This window comes from Prionailurus viverrinus, chromosome F1 (genome assembly GCF_022837055.1).
Source record: "Prionailurus viverrinus isolate Anna chromosome F1, UM_Priviv_1.0, whole genome shotgun sequence".
NCBI lineage: Eukaryota > Metazoa > Chordata > Mammalia > Carnivora > Felidae > Prionailurus > Prionailurus viverrinus.
This window is the reverse complement of record NC_062577.1, coordinates 40,788,574-40,809,524: the sequence shown is the minus strand read 5'-3', so window position 1 is coordinate 40,809,524 and position 20,951 is coordinate 40,788,574. Positions and strand designations below refer to the sequence as shown.

At 49.1% G+C, this 20,951-nt stretch overlaps 1 protein-coding gene and 1 pseudogene across 2 annotated transcripts in view; both read right to left on the bottom strand.

Moving 5' to 3' along the window:
* Positions 1–6,815, bottom strand: part of NFASC (neurofascin) — a 182,938-nt gene extending 176,123 nt beyond the window's left edge. For both annotated transcript variants that reach the window (XM_047840931.1, XM_047840930.1), the window contains exon 1: positions 6,709–6,815. In XM_047840931.1, the coding sequence (XP_047696887.1) occupies positions 6,709–6,815 (107 nt within the window). The remainder of the gene's footprint in view (positions 1–6,708) is intronic.
* Positions 6,816–9,280: 2,465 nt separating this feature from the next.
* On the bottom strand, positions 9,281–20,751 carry LOC125155062 (transcription factor BTF3-like; annotated as a pseudogene).
* Positions 20,752–20,951: the final 200 nt, after the last annotated feature.

Below are 20,951 nucleotides of genomic sequence, written 5' to 3'. Positions count from 1 at the left end.
AGAAAATCACAAGATCAGAGAACAAAACTTAGCATCTGGTCAATCCACCCCCATTAGCCTAAACTCGATCCAGGACAGCGAGCTCAGCACAAAGACCATCCTGTTTCAGGCCCTTCCCCGAGCCGGCCATCCTAAGTTTTCAGAGAAGGAAAGCAGGGAGACTCCAATACAACCAGGTTAGAAGGGTAAAGACGCCAGCACACAGGGTCCTCTACAATTACATCTCAGTATACTGCTCCAGACACAGCCCTCAGTAATGAATTCAATGCACCTACTGCCCAAGCCATGCCATTTATTCATCCTGACTCAAAGATCTGCTGCACATTTCTATTCTTACTCCAGGACCTCCGATTATTAAGTCTTCAAGTCTTGGTATCTCAAGACCTCAAGTACTTCCTCTTGCAAGGGACTTTTCCAGATCACCCAAGCCCAATATCATCTCCTGCCAACTGTCTGGAATCAGCAGATGTTTCTTATATTTGAACATACATCTCCTTTCTACTTTAGGGTGGAGACAGGGTCTCCTGAACCTCCCCATTCCTCTAGAAGATGGCACAGTACTCTACACACACACAGCAGGTGCTCAACAAATATTGGGTGAGAATGATGACAACGACAGGACTTTCTCCAGAGGTTCATCTGCCACTGAAGGGCAGAGCTAGGTGTGAAGTTACATGCATGGGACTGGGTGGGCCCAACAGAAACAGCCCAAAAGGAAGTCCACATGACAGACAATAGCTCACACAGCCTTCCTCCAACTTTGGGTGCCAGGGGACTTTCCTCGCTCTGGGACTGAGTGGGAAATCTTCCTTCCTACCCCTGAGCCGCTGATCCCAGGCTGTTTATCTCGTTAACTCTGTTTATTGTGATCCTGGTAAGAGGTTCCGAAGCCCTCCAAGCCCCTCTCTAATTAAATTCATTAGAACAGATTGGGGCTTTCTTTCTGCATCTCAGAAAAATTAACAACACGATTAGCATCATAATGACGGGGAGAGGGGCTGCCAGGGAGGCCTTTCAGGAGGGGCTGGCCCAGCCTGGGAGTGTGGAGGAGCAGGTGAAGGAGGAGAAGACAGATGCTCAGGCACCTGCTTCCCAGAGAAGGGAGCTGCAGGAGCGAGGAGGGGCTGACAACAGCCTAAGGGGATGAGCCCACCACACCCCAGGCCCTCTAACTTTTTCAAGGCATGACAATTGGGAGAAGAAGGGCAGGGCAAGAAATTAATCACTGACATAAATTCCAGAGACATGAGCTTCCGGGACAAGAGACTTCGAGCAATCTTCTAGTTTTCCAGAGAGAGAGAAACACACGTAAGCTCTGCTAATGATGGGGCCGGAAGTAAAACATAAGCCCCTCACTCTTCATGATGCTGTTCTTTTCCTATGAGATTTTACTGCAAGGACCTGGAGAGAAGAGGCCAGATGAGGCAGGTCACTTCTTTCCCAGAGAACCTGAACCCATCAAGTTTTCGTTTATACAGGCTCGTGGGTTCCCTCACCTAGAAAACTCTCCTCTTCTACCAATTCTTTAAGGTTCAAGCTAGTAGTTGATGAGTGTTTGTTACCAGCCAGGTACTCTGCTGGGGCCCTCACTGCCTTATCATATTTAATCCTCGTAACAGCTCTGCAAGGTTCATATTGATATCCCCAGGATCCAGATGGGGAAACGGCAGCTCCTCACCCAGTAAATGGAAGAGACAAGGTTTGGACGTAAGTCTGTCTGACCTCAAAGGCTGATAGTTTCTACTATGCTGATCACCTCCCTGACTCCAACAGACAGACTGAGGGATCACTCCTTCCTCTGAAGTTTTACCATCCAGAGTCTGAAGACTTCAATATATACTGTCTTGCCTTATTCCTAAGAGTTGTCATCTGTTTCCATTTATGGCATCTGCTTTCCCTACTTGAAAGCAGAAACCGTGTTTCTGTATCCTTCAGAAGGACACAGTAGGTACCCAAATGTGCATGCTAACTGAGCCTTTCTAACAGATTTTCCTAGAGAGCCTTGGGCAAGTGGAATAAAACACCCCAGTTTTCTATTTTTCCGCAGGGGTAGGGGGAGCTTAGCATAATACATAGGAGAGGTGCATGGGCTTTGATGTCAAACAAATACAGGTTTAAATTCTAGCTCTGCAATTTCCCTGCTCTACAATCTTAAATAACAACGTTTCCGAGTCTGCTTTCTTATCTGTAAAACCAGGATCCTAATGATACTTCTTTTAGTAGGTAAACCCTTATGAAGATTAAACAAAAACGATGCTATAATGCACACAATAGAGTGCCTAGCACATAGCAAGCAATCTCTAACGATGGCTATTATATTATGACACTTGTATTTTTCTTGGCTTGCCTCAAGACCTAAGGAAAGGAGGGTGGCTCAAGAGTTCTTGAGTTGGCTAGCACAATCTGACTGGCGCCCCAAGTCAGCAAAGCTTTAGAAGTGCCTAGTCAAGTGCGCAGCATAGCCATTAGCTCCTAAAGGCCACCCGACACCACCCCCCCACCACTGCAGTCCCAAGGACCAGGCCATATGCATCCAACATCTGTCCTTGCAGCTAGGTGCAGGCTCTAGCTGGGTATTTTGAGTACATGCTCAAAAGTTTGACATCAAGATGCTCTGGCCAAAGTAAAGGTACAATCACTCAGGTCTTACTGCCCACCGTGACCCCTCAGCCATGTTCCTACAATGCTAGGAACTCATCCAACCTCTGTTACAGCATTTCTTGAACTGAATTTTTATTTGTTTGCATTTCTGTCTCTCCAACTCAACCTATACACCCAACACCTAGCACAGTTCCTGGGATATATTCAAAGACTCAGGACACACTAATGAAATGAACTAAATCAGGTGTGTGGGAAAGAAGGATGCTCCTCAGACAGATAAGGCTGAGGGTCTCTGTCCTTACATTCCTTCCCAGTTCAACTATGATGTTCATGGTGACCTGTGCTCAAGAGTATCACTTCAAAAACCTCCCCCCCACCCCCCACCCGGACTTCTCTGGTGACTCCTAACTGACTCTGACCTCCCCAGAACTCCAAAACCCTTCCCCACACATGAGAGCTTGCAGTATTTCTACTTCTCTTATTTCCGACCATGAACTTTAACACATACTTGCTATTTCCCCATCAGATAGGAGCTCCCAGAGAGCAGACACTGGGCCTCTTTTCCTCTGACTCCCTCTAAACATTCTAAGCATACCCAGACCACCCTTTGCCCCTAAAACACAAGGGCTTAGGAGATGGACATGGGAGAGCTGAGTAGCCTTGATCTTGTCCCAGAGTGCCTTCTGGGTGCCCCTCATCAGGCTAAAGCAGAACCTAGTGAAGTTCGGCTGCACAAGGAACATCTCTCTTCCCCCTAAAGCCAGGGATCTGCTAACATCTTTCATCTCACCTCCTCCTCCACCCTTTTCTCCTCACAGTCGACTTCAGGGCCAGCCCTGACCTACCATTCCGGGTAATATCATCCAGCCCTCCTCATGGTTCTGGAGGAGAGGAAGCTGATGCCACTGGAGTGAAAGATCTGCTGTCCGACATCCTTGTCCAGATGTTCTCGCTCAAGCTTATCTATGGTATTTGTCTGCTTGCTTGTCTGTCTTTCCATGACACTGAGAGCTCTGGGAGATCAGACCCTGTCTCACTCTTCATCTCTACAATCCCGCACAGAGCACAGCAGCACACTGCAAGAGTTCATTAGTATTTGCTAAATAAATAAGTACATAGTCGACCTTACATTCCTCTCACTTCCCTCTCCTCACAGCCTCCAGGCCAAACCAACTGAGCACTGAACTTCTCTGCCTTCTCCCCTTCTGGTTTCCTAAGCATTTTTCCCCCTAAAGACTAAGTGATAATCCTCACATCCCAGTTCTTGGATGGTCTTGGAGCAAAGTGGTGCGAAGGGAAGGGAACAAGTCACAACAACAGCGTAATGGGGGCTTGGAATTCTGTCCCGCAGTCACTGCAGACACAGGACCCTCTTCTGCACCTCCCCCTCAGATATCCAAGCCAGAACTCCCCTACCCCAGATATCAGCCACTGGCTCAATGTGCCCCTGAAAGCAGCAGCCCCGGAAGCCAATCTGCTTCAGCCCACAGGGAGCTAGCTACGTCTTGCTCCAGCTCTCCGGGAGCCGGCTCCTCCTTCTACGTGCCTTAGTTTATGTCTGTGCAGCCTCTGCGATGCCAAACAAGGATGAGGGGTGAGATTCGTTGCACAAAACTAGAAAGTATGTACATTGTTATCAGAATCCCCATCCCCACCCCCCACACCTCCACTTAACCTGAGCCCCAATCAAGCATTTCAACGTCAGAACCTGAATCCAATCAGCTCTCCACAACAGCTCCAGGTGATGCCTCCTCCCCCGACCTGGAAATGCCTAGGGAAGCTTCCTGCCCCGCCCCCTATGATGGGAGGGGGCACAGAAAGGTGACGAAGTGGAGGACAGCCATCCCCTAGCTGTATGCACCCCCTCCCTTGCCAGGCAGTGCCTCAGTCCCATACAGAGTTGTTGCTCATGAGCTGAAGTCCAAGCACTTGGTTTTCTAAAGTGAGGGATCCTTATGGCGACGGGACGGAACCCAACAACAATGTGCTCTCAACCTCCAGTTTAAGCCTTGGGGATTTAGCTGATGTCCCCAAGACAGGAACCAAGACAGGAACTGGGCTGTCATTCCCTGTTTCAGGGGGGCAACCACAATTTGTAGAGTTAAATGTGAACGAGTGTCTTTCCTTATTTGTGTCAGTCTCATTCTTTCTCTGTATCTACACACACACACACACACACACACACGCACGCACACACGCACACACATATTTCCAGCTGAATCCAAAGAGGGAGATATTAATCCCTCAGGAGTGCCAACTCAAAAAAGAAAGAAAGAAAGAAAGAAAGAAAGAAAGAAAGAAAGAAAGAAAAGCAATCAGTTTCCCAACACACACACACAAAGTGTCAACTCAGTCAAAACAAAAGGTTAGAATGACACTCCCCGCCCCCCCTCCAATTTCCTTCAATTCTTCCTGCAGTGCAATCCCACCAGATCGAATCATCCCCAAACCAGAGGGGAGGATAGGTCTCTGCCTTCCTTCTTCTCCCTGCCCCTGACTCCCACAGCTGGTATGGCCCCTATGCCCAGGGGCTTCCACTCTCCATACATTATCCCTGGGCTTCTCCTTATGTCTCAAGTTCAGTGGCTTCTGAACCTGCCCGTCTCTAGCCCCAAACAAACAATTCAACTCTTGCCCAACCTGTCTCAAAAGCCTGTCTGCCCTTGCTGGAGATTTGCTTGGGCCCCAGCAGGGCTCACCACAGTTCCAAGGGTAGATAAGACATTCCAGGGCCTCATCCCAGGGAGACAGACGGGCTGGAAAGGGGCACTTGTCATCCATTCCTCTAGACTGAGGGAGGAGGCATCTCTGTCCAACACACACACACACACACACACACACACAGCACAGTGCCAAATGCCAAGGAAGGAATCAGGAGCAGAACCTGGCTCAGGGCAGGAGAGGGGCTGCCATGGGGACCAGAGTCTAGGTGATTCAGCACTCCGCCCTCTCTCAGCCCAGCCCATGGGCCACACTCATGACAGCTCCTGATGCCAAAGTGCTGACTTGGAGGCTGAGGAAGAATTCTTTCTAAAATCCAAAATTCTGCAATGCTCCAGTGAGGCTCCTCATCCAGGCCTTTCCATCCCAGGGCTCAGAACAAGACTTGGAAGAGGCCCTCAGCCATTCCCTTGGACCCTGCCTCTTGCCCAACCTAGATTCCCTATGCTTAGCACTCCCCCCACCCCCCCAGTCCATCTAGGAAACAAACCTGAACAGCCAGGGGAAGAAGGTGGCTGAGGAGGAACACAAGAGGCCTACGAACCCTCAGCATCCTTCACCCCCAAGCCATGAATTGAGTCAAACATGCAGAAAGGGGTTATAAGAGGATTCCGCAACAGAGACTACATTGGGCCTTCAGAGCCCTAGGCCTCCCCAAGCAGGAAGGAGGGCCCCAAGGCAGGTGATGGGGGCTCAGTACAAGCTGTGGGGCTACATACAGCACCAGGAAAGGCAAGAAAGAAAGGTGATGGGTGGCAGGCCAGCTAACAGCCAAGGGGGGAAGCAGGGGTTCTTGAGAGGGACTATGTATGGTGCAGGAGGAAACCAAGAGGCAGCTGGGAAAGGGCTGGGACAGGGTGTGCAGGGGGACCTGGGGAAGACAGAAACTGAGGGAGCAGATGGAGAGACAGGAACCCGGAGTGATGCGGGTACGAGGTGGGAACGAAGACAGGGGAGGCCAAGGAGAGGGGCTGATGCGAGGGGTAGGAAAGATGGACGGGATGGGGTCATACCAAGTGGGGTGTGGAGGTAAACAGATATAAGGGCAGGGCTGTGGATGAGGCAGGGACGGAAGGGAAGGGGAAAGAGGTCGAGGATGCAGAAAGGGGGAGGGGAGGCGGCCAATGAGACAGAAAGGCTGTTGGGGTGGGCAGGGGGGTGGGAGCTGAACGGGGGTGGGTGCAGATATCCACAGAACAGGATGGATTCAGGGCAGGTGACGGTGTGGAGATGAGAAAGGACGGGGATGTGAGCAGAGGGGGATGGGGACAGGTCGGGGGATGGAGACGGACAGAGGAGGGCGGGAACGAGGGGGTGTCGCTAGCTGGGTTTCCATGACCCCCGTTCTACCCCACCCCCATCTCTCCGGTATCCGCGCTCGCCTACCTCCGAGGGCTCGGGTGCCGGCCCCGGGCGCAGTCGGTGCTGTCCGCCGCCGGCGCCGCCACTTCCCCCGCGTCCCCTGCAGCGCCTCTCGCCGCCAGCCGCCGCATTAGGGCAGAGACCAGCCCGTGCGCGTCCCCGGACGGCCGGCGCGCCCCCGACACCCTGCGTGCGCGCCCTCGCGCCCCTCCCTTCGCGCGCCGAGCGGGGACCTGGACGGAGGAGGAGGCAAGATGCTCGGGGGGGCCCCGCCTGGAGCGTCGCGGAGCGATTCGCAGGGCCCGTGCCGGTAAAAAAAAAAAAAAAAAAAAAAAATGCCCACTGGCATTGAAAATGATCATAACTGAAGCCCCCAAGATATCACGTTTTGTCCTGTATATGCCCCCTCCACCATCGGGCTGTGACTTCTTGGAGGCGGAAATGGGCCTGAGAGCCTGTGTTCCCAGGGAGACTTGCTTGTGGTAGCCTCTCCAGGGACGTTAGTTGATAGAAGGATTGTTGGATCCCGAATTGAGGACGTGAGAAAGTTGTGACTCCTTCCGGGGGTTGCGTGGTCGTTTAAAAATAGGAGATTGTGTCCTGCGCTCTGGGGGCTCAGGCCCTGTCCCAGTCTTGAGATAGGGTGGAAGAAGTCCGATGACTGGAAGGCCCAAGATCTCAGTGTTCGTCCCGGTGCCGTGACTAATTCTCTCACAAGGGCAGGGCACTTCCTCACCGTCCTCCACCGAACAATGAAAAGTTGATTGGATGATCCCTTCGGGTCCCTTCTGGGGCCGACAGGGAGAATGTGTCGGACACAGGCGGAGACGTGAGCACAGCTATTACCTGAAACAGTGGACAGATCTGAACTGAGGAATCATAAAACCTTAGTTTTGGTAGCTTCCAGTCCCGTCCCCCAACCTGAACCACAGTTCCCTCCACAGACACCCTCTGAGGTCTCATTCGAGGCCACATGCAACTGCCTTTTCTGCTCCCACGGCTCCTGCCCTGTCACTACCTTCACTGCACTGTCCCCACCTACCTGCCTGTCTCCTCTCCAGCTTGTGGGAGGTGGGAGAGCAGGAATTCATCCTGTTCCCCATGCTTGCCCAGCCCTAGCACAGAGTAGGTGCTCCATAAATGCTTGCAGAAAGGATGAGTGACCACTAATGGTAGATGGAATCCTCCAGGTAACTGACAAAATGTTGAACTCTTCAGTTGGCTGCTTTGAGATCTGCAACCAGAGCTATTGGGTAAAGACAATGGGAAACGGAGGAAGGTCCAAATGGCGGGGCCTCAAAGCGTAGCTGCCCATGGGCATCAGGGACCCTGGGCAAACGTTTCTGCAGGGCCCCTGTGTATACACACAATTTGATTTCACTCAAAATTGTTTCTCAGGACTCTTCTGGCAGACTGGCCTCATGTAATCCTGTGAATGAAGTAGTCTACCTCCTGGAGCTGGGCCTGACCACAAGGCCCTGGGATGACCTGGGGCAGCCAGAGCTTCTGGGGGCCTGGCCAACCTGGGGCTTCTGGTCAACCCCTGTGTGGAGAGGGAGAGAATGTACAGGGTTGGAAAACTCTCCGAAGGGGAGAATCTGGAAACTGAGGCGCCCCATCCAGATGACACTACTGACCCCAGTTGGTCCCAGGCACTGGAGGGACACTTAGGAAACTTGGAGGAAGGTGCTTCAAAGCACGAGGGCCCCTCAGGCCTGCACCTAGGACAAGATCCCCCCTTACCTTCCCTACTGGAAGTGTCCACATGGCTGGCTCAGTGGGAGAAAGAAGATAATTTTCCCTTTCTAAGCACTCAATTTCTTGTATATATCAGTCACTTGCTTTTTACAGTGCTAGCAGGTAGATATTTTATAGGCCGTATTGCATAGTGGCTGTGGGATCAGCTCTAGAGGTAGCTGGCTAGGGTTCAGACCCTACCTCCACCACATCGGATCTGGGTCAACTTGGGCAATTTGCTGATTTCCCTTTCATTTCTTTAAAAAATATAATTACAGTTGGGCGCCTGGGTGGCTCAGTCAGTTGAGCGCCTGACTTCAGCTCAGGTCATGATCTCGCAGTCCGTGAGTTCGAGCCCCGCGTCGGGCTCTGTGCCGACAGCTCAGAGCCTGGAGCCTGTTTCGGCTTCTGTGTCTCCCCCTTTCTCTGCCCCTCCCCCGCGCATGCTCTGTCTCTCTCTCTCTCTCTGTCTCACAAATAAATAAACGTAAAAAAAATTTTTTTATAAAAAATATATATATATAATTAAAGCTATACAAGCATGTAGCTGAATCAGAGTCAAATTATTCTATGAGATTTCTTTCTTTCTTTCTTTCTTTTTAACTAGGCAAAGAACTTTATTAATGTTGTTTCAAACTTTATTCCCGGGCTTCTTCAGCTTAATTAGCTGCGAAGAATGAATTGTATATAAGCAAAAACTGAAAAGAGCTGCAGTGTCCAAGGGTCTTGGGCTTAAAAAATATTAGAGATCCAGATTTTATCAGATCCATGAACAAAATTTTTAAAAAGCAGTCATCATATACAATAGCAGCTCCCAGTAACTTCTCCAACTTTTATCTTCTTCAGAAGTTGACTCCATTCAGTGTGCTTCATTCTTGGAAGCTTCATCCAAATTCTCCACGAGATCTGGACCTTCATCATCATTATCCTCTCCAGTAGCAAGTGGTGCCTTTCCATCCACAGATTGTTTGGGCAGAGCTTCAGCCCAAAGATACTTAAAGCCTCATTTGAGATAGTGGGGAGCATTTCTGTCAGCTGCTTTGTCTCAGCATGGCCTGTGATGGTGAAAGTATTTGCTGCCAGGGATGCCTGCACTTTAGGGTTGTTAAAGTGGATCACTAGTCCTTGGTTTGAGAACCAACTCAAACCAAGAACTTGTGGCTCAGTCAGTTAAGCATCTGACTCTTGATTTTCAGCTCAAGTCATGATTCGGGGTTTGTGAGTTCGAGCCCCATGTCAGGCTCTGCAACAGTGCAGAGCCTGTTTGGGATTCTCTCTCTCCCTCTCTCTCTGCCCCTCCCCTGCTCACGCTTTCTCTTTCTCTCAAAATAAATAAACATTTTTAAAAAATCATTTAAAAAGGTATTCATTATGACTACTCAAATCCTATTCACAACCGACCTTTTCATTTCCTGCAAACTTTTTATGTTTTCTGGACTTAAGAATTATCGTGTTTTGTTTACTTGTCTTACATACAGCAGTTACAATTCAACACTAAATTCTTCATCAATTGTCTATATCCATATGTTCAGAACTTTCAGAGAGTCTATAAATTTTATCTACTTGAAGATTCTCTCTAGAGCCTTCTGATAAGTCCCAGTCTCTCTTGGTTTCTCTATTCCCACTACACAGCTATTGGTATCGTCAAGCCTCAGTTTCTTCATCTGTAAAACAGGGATAATTATATTACCTCATAGAGGTGTTGTGAGGATAAGCAAAATAGTTCATGTAGCACAGTGTTTGTCGTATAATAAACACTTAATAAATATTGCCTTATTATGATTCGAGAGGAGAAAACCAAAGCTCCAAGTAACCTGCCCAAGTAACGGTTCAAAGCCCAGATGTGTCTGAAAACTCCTACTTAAAACTGTTTTGCTATTTTAGGGCAGGCCCTAAAAATCTTAGACTTACAAAGTTAGAATCTTCCAGTGTGGTCAGTTGAAGAAACATAGGATTTTCCAAGAAGGTCCTGGCCGACCAGCAGGGTGAACATGGTCAGATCACCTAACCCCTCTAAGACATATTTCCTCCTATGGAAAGTGGGGATAAAGTGAGCGCCAAGGAGATAAGGCACTTTGTAAACTAAATGCTCTGCACAAATGTTAGTTACTGCCCAGCTTTCTCTTCCTTTGCTTCATTTTTTTAGCAGCTGAGAAAACCAAGTCCGTGCAAGAAGATCACGCAGATAGAAATCATGCAGTGATTCGGTGGTTGAGACGGAACTGGAGCTCATATCTCATGGCCTTAGTGTAAAGAAATTAAGTCCAGGCCTGATGGGCATCCAAGGCTGCCAGATGCCCCGACAGGATAGAAGCAGGTGTTTCCTTGGCCTCAGTGTCCCCAGCCACTGGCCTGTCCTGACCAGGGGAGGGACACCACCTGCTGGTGATGGACTCTGGGGACAGAGACAGGCCTGGATCTGGTGCAGGCTGTTCTACTAGTGTGTCAGGAACAAAGCTACTCAGTGCCAAGGGCAGACAGTGGTTGCTTTTTTCTTTCCAGACATTCATCTGGCCTTCCTGCTTCCTCTTCTTCCCTGGGTTTGTATTTTTGAGTTCTGGCTGAAACTCTAACGGGCATGGACTCTGTTGACCCTGGCCTTGAAACCCCACTCGCTGTGTCCTCTCTCATGGTGAATGGTAAGTCACCAATGACTTTCACATTCCCCAGCGTCTCACTGCTCCCAAGCAATGGCACAAGCCTTGCCTAACCCCAGACTCAGGCCAAGAGAAAGCCCCCGCGCACTGAATCTCAGATGCAGTGGGACACTGGGCATGGGCAGGGATGATGAAAGACAAGGGACAGGACTGGGCCGCAGCAGTGTCTGTTATGCCCTCCAAGCCACCCTCCTGCACATGCTGCTTCATGCATTTTGGGTAGAGGTGCAAAAATGCAGCCTGCAGAAACACTAACACAAGTCACAAAGATGCATGTGCATCGGGATGTTGTGCAGCCCACGCAGACGGCAATGATCCAGTATGCTGGTGCAATGGAGAAGTATGGAGCCATTTTTAAAAAGTAACACACACACACACACACACACACACACACCCTTTTAAAAGAACAGCTTAGTAACAACACGTAGGGTAGTACCCTTTTCTGGGGGTAAAAATAAAAGCAAATTGGTATAAGGGGTGGAAGAAGAAGAAAGAGGGAATGACGCCCTGGGCCGATTTAGGAGATGAGAACCTGGAGGAAACCAGGAGGGACCTAATTTTTGTTGAACCCTTTCATATACCAGCTCTCTTTTTACATCTGTCATATCACTTAGTCCTCACAAAAGCCCAATAAGATTGGTGGTCATTGTCTCCAGTTTGCTGATAAAGAAATAGAGGCCCAGTGAGGTTAGTAAAATTTCAACATCACACAGATGAGATGTGGCAAAAGCTTAACCTTGCCCAAAGGGAAGTCTAGCTTAGCCGTTTGGTTTCTGGGATGTCATCTCTGAACCCTTGGGATATGCTAATAAAAGTGTCTTTACCTGGGGGCCTGAGGCCACACTCAACAGTCTATGCTAACAATGTGATTTGTGGTGGGGGCTTTGGGCATGTATCAACTCAGCCTCCAGGGAGGCTAGAAACTAAGTGTAGCTACATGGGTGTAGCTTGGTTAGTCTTGGTAAAGACTCTGAACACTAAGGCTTGGGTGAGCTTCCTTGGTTGGCAACACTCTGTGCATATCGCCAGACATCTTTCCTGGAATGTACTGCTGTCTACACATCTCGGGGGGCAGACAACTGGAAACTCCGCAGTGGAGCCCTCCTGAATGCTGTCCCATGCACCTCTCCTCTGGGCTGACTTTAATCTGTATCCTTTTGCTGCAATAAAGCATAACTGTGGGGACTCTAGCTTCCAGTGAGTTCTGTATGTCCCACTAGATAATTATTGAACCTGAACATGGTTTTGAAGATGCCCAAGCCTGCGATCACTGTCAGAAATGAGGGTGGTCTTGAGGGTTTCTCCCTAACTTTGAAGACGGTAAGGGGTGTATTGGGATTTGCTCAAAGATCTCAGAGACTCCAGCATGTGGCCTCTTCCCAGTTCATTCTTCTCTTACACTGATCCACCGTGGACAAGTGCCGAAGGGAAGAAATTCTGGCACCATGAGGAAGAACAAGAACAGAGCGATGGCCACACTCAGCGATAGCAAGGTGGTTGAATGAGGACATAGAAAAGCAAGCTGAGTAGCATGCTCAGAGGGAAAATAGAAGGAACACATTTTAGAAAGTCCCAGGAATCTCTGACCCTCACGACACAAGATGGCAAGAAAGCAAGTGCAGAGAAAGCTGAGGGGAGAAGCTACCAGAAGCCCCAGTTTCTTATAGGTCCTCCAAGAAGCTAGGATCCCTGATAGACAAGACTCTTCCCTTGTCTCCTACCCAGCATCTCCTCCCTGCTCACTGTAGGCCAGGAGGGAAGATCACATTTCAATTTATACACAGAATTAAGGGAAGGAGGGAAGGAACCAGGAGACTAGCTTTGATCCTTCTCCCTTTTGGCCACTCCACAGTGCTGGTGGTCCTCCACAGTGGCATGTACGGAGACCTCATGTTTCCACAATCCCTTTATTGCCCCCACATCCAGCACATTCTTAAGTACCTAGCCTTTTCTGCCCCCACCCAGTTCCAGGCTTGAGAGCATCTTTCCACCTGCTTTCCCACTTCCTACTTTGGAATTAAAAAATAAAAAATAGGGACACCTGGGTGGCTCAGTGGGTTAAGCATCTGACTCTTGATTTGGGCTCAGGTCATGATCTCACTGTCATGAGATCTGGCCCTCCGTTAGGCTCTGGGCTGAGCATAGAGCTTGCTTGGGATTCTCTCTCTCTCTCTCTCTCTCTCTCTCTCTCTCTCTGTCTCCCTCTGCCCTCTCCCCCACTCTTGTTTTCTCTCTCTTTAAAAAAAAATTAAATTAAATAAATAAAAATAATATCTCCCTTGGATTAGCTTCCTGCCCAATAGTGCTGAGGGCAGAACTGAGCCTCTGAGATCACTTGAGAAGACATACACACATTCAAGCTGTGGGCTCCCAGATGCAGAGCCCTTCCCAAGTACATGGAATTAGTCTCTACCCCACGCAGGGGAAACTCCATTCCCAGTAGACTGGGCAGTGAACGAGGAGGCAGGTGGGGAGGAGGAGAGGCCCTGGAACAGCAGGTAACCAGCCTGCGTTTAGGCACATCTTAGCCCTGTCCCTGCTCTGAGGGCAAGGCCAAGTGGAGCCACTCTGGTGCCTGCTTTTACACAGGGCATATTTCCCCCTGTACAGACTATCTGCAATGATCACTTGGGGCAAATTTCACCTGCATCAATGTATCAGAGAGGTAAGGATTTTTTGAAGCTATTCTCTCCTGCACCTGTCTACCAGTAATAGTAGGGAAGGCAGACAACATTTCTCTCTCCTACTTCCTGCCAGCCAACTGGCAAGAAGGCAGCCTCAGGTTCAGACTCTTTCTCTCTCCAAATGTATGAAACCTCGGGTTGTTTTTTTAATGTTCATTTTTTTTTCAGAGGGGGGAAGGGCAGAGAGGGGGGCGGTGGAGGATCTCGAGCGGGCTCCATGCTGACAGCAGAAAGCCCGACACGGGGCTCAGACTCACAAACCATGAGATCATGACATGAGCAGAAGTCGGGCGCTTAACCGAATGAGCCACACAGGTTTTCCAGAAGCCTTTAGGAACGAATCTTCGCGGCAGGTTGCTTCCTGATCTTGTCCCCAGACGGGAGAATGAACACAATCCCTCCCCAGCCGGGAATCTTGGCATTCAGAAAACCCCTGTCAAAAAAGCTTTTCCTTTTGCAGTTGTCTTGCAAACTTATTTGTGTGAGTGGTCTCCAGAGTGCCCAGGCACTGCTAACCCCAAAGGTATCTGTGTCATCATGATCAAACGGGTAAGATTTTAAACAACTTCTCTTCCTGAACCCTCTCGCTCATTTTTGTGGTGTACTCCTATTTTAAGATCCAGCCTAAACATCACTCCTGTGGGAAAAACCCCATTCTTCCGCTGGACCCAGCCTCTCATCCGGGCAGCAGTGAGCGCACCCCCAAAAGTGCTCCTCCCCGGCACTTAACACGCAGTGTTTCCTTATAAGCGTACCTCCCCTGCTAGACTGGAAGTTTCCTCGGAGCAGGGAATCCTGTGTCCAAGAGCCTAGCACAGCACACTGCTCAGGGCTGAAGCTCCGTAAATAGTTGTTTGAATGGGTGAATGAATGTCCGAATCAAAGCAGAGCTGTTACGAACACAGATCGTACTGTGTAATGAGGGCAGCCACCGGCCACATGTGACCATTTAAATTTAAATGAACTAAAATAAAAAACTGTTCAGCGTGTGTCATTCAGAGGACCTCCCTCAATGCGGTGCTGTGCTACTTGCTGGCCAAAGAATCACACAGATATTTATAGTGTAAGGCAGACGTGCGACCATCTAGCAACTATAAAGAACGCCCCCTTGAATAAATAGGGTCTGAATGAAATAGATTAGGATTAGGTATTGTCAAATATATAAAAATTAAACCGACCAAAGGAAAAAATAGAGAGAGAGGTTTGGTTGTCCTTACAGCCTGAAAACGAATATGTTTCCTCACTTACATTTGAAATAGACGTTACTTTGCCTACGGGCTATGATTTTACTCTCCTGAGGGAACTACACCTCCAAGTGGTTAAGAGTGCCTCCTTCTGCACCGGACCAGACTCAGCAGGCTGGGGAACGGCAGAGGAGGCTTTGCTTGCTCTTTGTAGCAAGCCAGGGGCCCTGTGCCCCAGACACCAGGCTCCTCTGTTTCTGCCCCATCCCCCACCCCGCCCCTCCCCCCCAGCACAATTCCCGCGGGCAGCCAGCGCCGGGAGCCAGGAGGTAGCAGCTGAGAACCTGGCCTGTGAGCCAGGCCACCCCCAATTAGTTTATCTTATTAATGCCAATTTATTAGCACAGAACCCCTGGGAGGTGAGCAGGAGGATGTTTTAAATAAGCATCTGCATTTCCTGTCTGTAAGCTTTACACCTGAGCTCAGTGCTCGACGGGTGGCCTCCCACCTCCCTACTTCCTCCGGACGGTGGACCCAGGAGAGTGGATCTGCCTGGACAGAGGGGATAGTGTGTGCTTCTAAACACAAGAAGATTTGTCACAGCTTCATAAGTGTTTGCGCAGGCGTCCTTTTAAGGGTTCTCTAAGAACTCATCTACAACAAAGAATTTGTCTGTTAAATAACAATGGCTTTACAAATACAATAGCCTTAATAATTAAATCTTACTCCTCAGGGCTCCAAAGGGACTAACTCCTTCGGTTCTTTAAGGGTTAGGAGCTGGGGAAAATGCTATCTTCCCGCTAGGGGTTTCCCGGCTTGGAAAGAGTCTTATCATTCACCCCCTCTTTGAAGCCGGGGCCCATATAAGCAGTACCACACCCTATCAGACACACGAGCGCGTTTTCAGTGAATTGATAAATGGTCATAATTTAACATTGTTCCAAGCACCTGAGAAATTTTCCCGGGCCATGAGCTCTTTTGGCTTCAGAGGGACGAAGTGTCACGACCAGGTAGATCCTACCTGCAAAGGTGTGTGCTTGGGAGAGGAGAAGAGCCACCCCCTACCCCAACCTCCCTCCATAGTGTTTCCTCCCTTACTAACACCCGGCTTTAAAATTCCCAGAAGAAACACCCACCCCTCTCCTGGCTGCAGAGAGAACCTTCTCTTAAACAGGCCATTGTGTGCATATCTTTGTGGGCTGGGGGAGAACGAGTTGCTCTGAAGCCACAATGCGCTCGCTGGTAAATGTTTAATAATTGGTTCGCTCGCTGAGAAAAAAGAGAAGCCCTGATCTGTGGCGTTTTCCAACTCGGTCGTTGAACACGGGGGTGAGAAACGATGTGCAGTAGCTCACTATTACATAATATTTCCACGGGACCAATACAGTGGAGGCAAATGACCTCAAGATCACAGCACTAAAATGAGTTTTGAATTATTTTTTACCATTGCGTTTAATACCGTCATTTAATCGTAAGCTTACATAATTTAATTTGGTCTTAATGGCTGTGTTTTACCACCAGCTTGCCGAGATCCTTAAAGACTCGGCAGTCGGCTCTCGTGAACTGTGAACCGACCCGGGCTGGCCCCCCCAGCACACTACCGCCCTGCAGCCACTTAGCCACACTTCTGCGACCCCACTGTTGTCACTTCCCAGCTTAGAATTTCTATTTTCTGGCTCCCACCGCAACCTCAGTGAGGTCAGCGTGTTATGCCTGTTTTATACGGTAGATACTGGAAATAACCGCGCGTACCCACCCCCGCCACCGTGATGATGGCAGCAGTGACGAAGGCTCCTGCCTGTGTCCTCTGGAGGCCAGCTTTGGCTGACGGGAGCACCTCTCCCTGAGATGCCTGCAGGTTATGGTGGCCAACAGCTCATGCAGGCTCCAAAGCCCGGCCCCTTCCTCAGGGAGGGCTCTGCTGTGGTGGGAGTTACACCCAGAGCATCTGTGGATGAGGCCAAGGTCGTCGCCTGAGACACAGCCTGGTTTGGCAACTTCCTCTTCAGCATGCTTCCCACATTCCCTTCCTCCGAGAGCCCTCCCCCCACGCACGCACGTCATAGGCATCTGAATTCGTGTCTCAGGCTCTGCTTCTAGGCCACTTGGCCAAAGACATGAAGCCTCAGAGGGACTTCCCTGATGTCCCACAGTGACCAAGGCAAAACGAACCCAAGACTCCTGATTCCTAACCAAGTGTTCTTACAGTCATCCCACAGCTGCTGCTTCTACTTTAATTAAGACTCCTCAGCGACTACGGAAAGACTGACGCCCAAACACCCTAGTGTGGCATTCAGGGCCCTAGCACTTTGCCCCCTCCCCTTCTCTTCCAGCCTTGCGTCCTAGGATTCTCTCTGCTTATACCTGTGACTTCAACCACAGCCAACTGCCTTCTGTCCCTCAAACCTGCCCTGGGTTTCTTGTGTCTGAACTTTTGATTCTGTTGTTTCTTCTTCAAGACAAATAAAGGTACATGTTGTAAATGCCTACTGCATTCAGGGCATTGTACTCGAGAACAGCAGTCTTCAAAATGGAGTATATCTGGGGCGCCTGGGTGGCTCAGTCAGCTAAGTGTCCAACTTCAGCTCAGGTCATCTCATGGTTTGTAGTTCGAGCCCTGCATCGGGCTCTGTGCTGATGGCTCATGCTGACAGCTCAGAGCCTGGAGCCTGCTTCAGATTCTGTGTCTCCTGCTCTCTCTGCCTCTCCCCTACTCTCACTCTCTGTTTCTCTCAAAAATAAACATTAAAAAATTTTAAAAACAAAACAAAACAGAGTATATCTACCCTTGTAGGTAGCAGAAGACTTCAAGAAGTATGTGCACAAGCCTAGTTTTAGGGGAACTGGTATCTAGGTCCTCAAATTCCATATTTGCACTTTCTTAAAATTGTCTAAGAAGGGGCTTGCCTTCAAAATAGTCCTCCTCCCACCTTGCAAAAGAAAGGAAAGTCTCCCTTTTACTATGGTGCATTGAAAGGGAGGTTTCAAAATATCAGTTTTGTGGAAGGCTCCCTTAGTGATAAGTCAAGGCACGATTACCCTTAGGGTGTTCTGGAGCAGTGAGAAACCATGGTAAGAACCCGCGGTCAGGCAAGGTTGGCCTGGGCTTTGGTGCCAGGCAAAAGGGTTGCAGCCTCAGTGGGTGCAGGAGGAAACAGGGCCGGTTGGCACTGAACACCCAGCTGCAGGGATTGGGCTGGAGCTGCTCTGGGGTCAACTTTTCTCTACCTCCATGCTCTATAACATGGGGTCATCAGTATTGTATGAAGGGTTCTAGAACATGGTATATCTCTAGGGATCATCGTTCTTTTGCTCGGATCTGATCAGGATAGACAAGGGATTCGGGAAGTTTAGTAACCTAGCAAGAAACTAATTTTATGCATTTTCATATTAAAGTAATAAGAGCTAACACAGTAGTGCTTACTGGGTGCCTGTCCCTGGTCTAAGAACTTGATTTCTATTAAATGCATGGAATCATTACATCAAGGCTGTGAGGAAACCAAGGCTGAGAACCGAGCGAAGTACCTTGTCCAGGGTCCCAGCTGGCAAACCGAAGAGCCAGATGCAAACCCCTGTGCTATGGCTCCAAAGCCTCTGCCTTTTATTTTTAAGGTTTTTTTTTTAAAAATATTTATTTATTTTTGAGAGAGACAGAGACAGAGCACGAGTGGGAATGAGACAGAGAGAGAGGGAGACAGAGAATTCGAAGCAGGCTCCAGGCTCCAAGCTGTCAGCTCAGAGCCTGACGCAGGGCCTGAACCTAGAAACCACAAGATCATGACCTGAGCCGAAGTCAGACTGAGACACCCAGGTACCCTCTTTTTTATAAACTTTATTTATTTATTTATTTATTTATTTATTTAGAGCGTGCAAGTGGGGGAGGGGCAGAGAAAGAGGGAGAGAGAAAGAATCCCAAGCAGGCTCCTTGCTGTCAGCGCTGACCCCGACAAGGGGCTCAAACTGTGAGATTGTGACTTGAGCCAAATCAAGAGTCAGACGCTAAACCGACTGACCCACCCAGGCGCCCCCAGAGCCTGTGCCTTTAACCCAAACTAGAAGTTTTCGAGCAAATGCAGACTTGTTTTAAAGCAGAAAGCAAAAGCTGATGCTTATTTCAGCTAAAACTTCAGGTTTTTAGCTTTTTGTGAGCTGCTTCCTTTCCTAAAGGTGGGGTGGTGTGGGGACGTGGTCACCTTGCTATGACCTAAGGGTGGTAGGCACAAAGGTTTTTTCATCCTTCTGGTGTCCATTCTGCCGGGTGTGGAATAAGATGAGGGAACAAATGGAGGAGGGATTAAGGATGTCTTGAGAAAAAGGACAGACCCCAATCGTGAGAATGCCGTCTGCATTTTGTGAAGTTAATTTCCTTCTGTTTTCCGGCTCATTAGAGACATTGAGGGCGGGGGGATCAAGCTGGGGCACCTGCTGCAGTCACCACCTGGGCTATCTCACCACCTGGGCTGTGGTTGTTCTGGAAAAACCCTCCACCAATGAGAGTGCTGTATCTGTGCTATGCAGGGATCAGCTGGGGCGACCACAGAAAGGGACAAAGGGACAGGAAAGCCCCTAGAATGATGGGGGAAGGGGCAGGGATCACAGTGAAAGTGGAGCCGGTGGTCAAGCCTGACTTGCTTTGGTGAAAAGGAGAGAAGTGGGTTATGTTTAATGTGAAGGGAAAAGAGCATTTCTCTATGCTATGCCAATTAAAAACATGCTTATAAAGAAAGAGAGGCAGGGAACTCAGAAAAGTATGAGTGAATGTGTTCCTCCACATTCTATGTTTTTACTGTTTGTTTATTTATTTTGAGAGCATGTGTATGCATGTGGGGGAGGGGCAGAGAGAGAGAGGGAGACAGAGAATCCCAAGCAGGCTCCATGCTGTCAGCACAGAGCCCAACATGGGGCTTGAACTCATGAACTGTGAGATCATGACCTGAGCCGAAATCAAGAGCCCAAGAGCTGGATGCTTAACTGACTGAGCCACCCAGGAACCCCTACATTCTATTTAAGGCTATGTTTTAGAGAAGTTTTAGGTTCAAAATCGAGAGGAAAGTACAGAGATTTCCCATAACCCCCCTGTTCCACCCATGCACAGCCTCGCCCGTTATCACCACCCCACCAGAGGGGTGCTTTTGTTATAAATGAGGAAACTACACTAAGTCCATAGACCCAGAGTCTACAGTTTACATTTCAGTTCCTTCATGGTGTTGTAGATTTGTATGGATTTGAACAAATGTATAATGATATGTGTCCATCACGACGGTATCTGACAGAGTGTTTTCACCGTCCCCCAAATCCTCTGTGCTCCACCAATTTATCCCACTCCCGCTGCACCCCTTGGCAACCACTGACCTTTTCACCATCTCCACAGTTTTGCCTTTTCCAGAATGTCATATAGTTGGAACCACACAGTACGTAGCCTTCTTAGCTTGGCTATCTCCACTCAGCAATTCACGTTTGAGTTTCCTCCATGCCTTTTCATGGCTTCCCAGCTCATTTCTTTCTAGTGCTGAATAACATTCCGTCGGGTGGCTGGACCACAGTTTGTCCATTCGCCTACCGAAGGCCATCTCGGTTCCTTCCAAGGTTTGGCAATTATGACTAAGTCTGCTATACACGTCTGCGTGGAAGTTTTTGTACGGACGCATATTTCCGCTCCTTTGGGTAAATACCAAGACGCACAGTTGCTGGATCATATGATAAGAGTAGGTTCAGTCTTCTAAGAAACCGCCACCGGTCTTCCAAAGTGGTTGCACCATTTTGCATTCCCACCAGCAGCGAGTGAGGGTCCCTCTTGTTCCACATCGTCCCCCACACCTGGCGTTTAGTGGTTTGGTGACAGCATTCTGGATTTGGGTTACTCTAGTAGGAGGCAGTGAGATCTCATGGTTGATTTAATTTGCATTTCCCCGATGACACATGATGTGGAGCATTCATTCTATGTTCCAAACTTTCTTCAAGTTGTTTCTTTGCTAACAACAACATATTTCTTTTCTAAGGAAAAT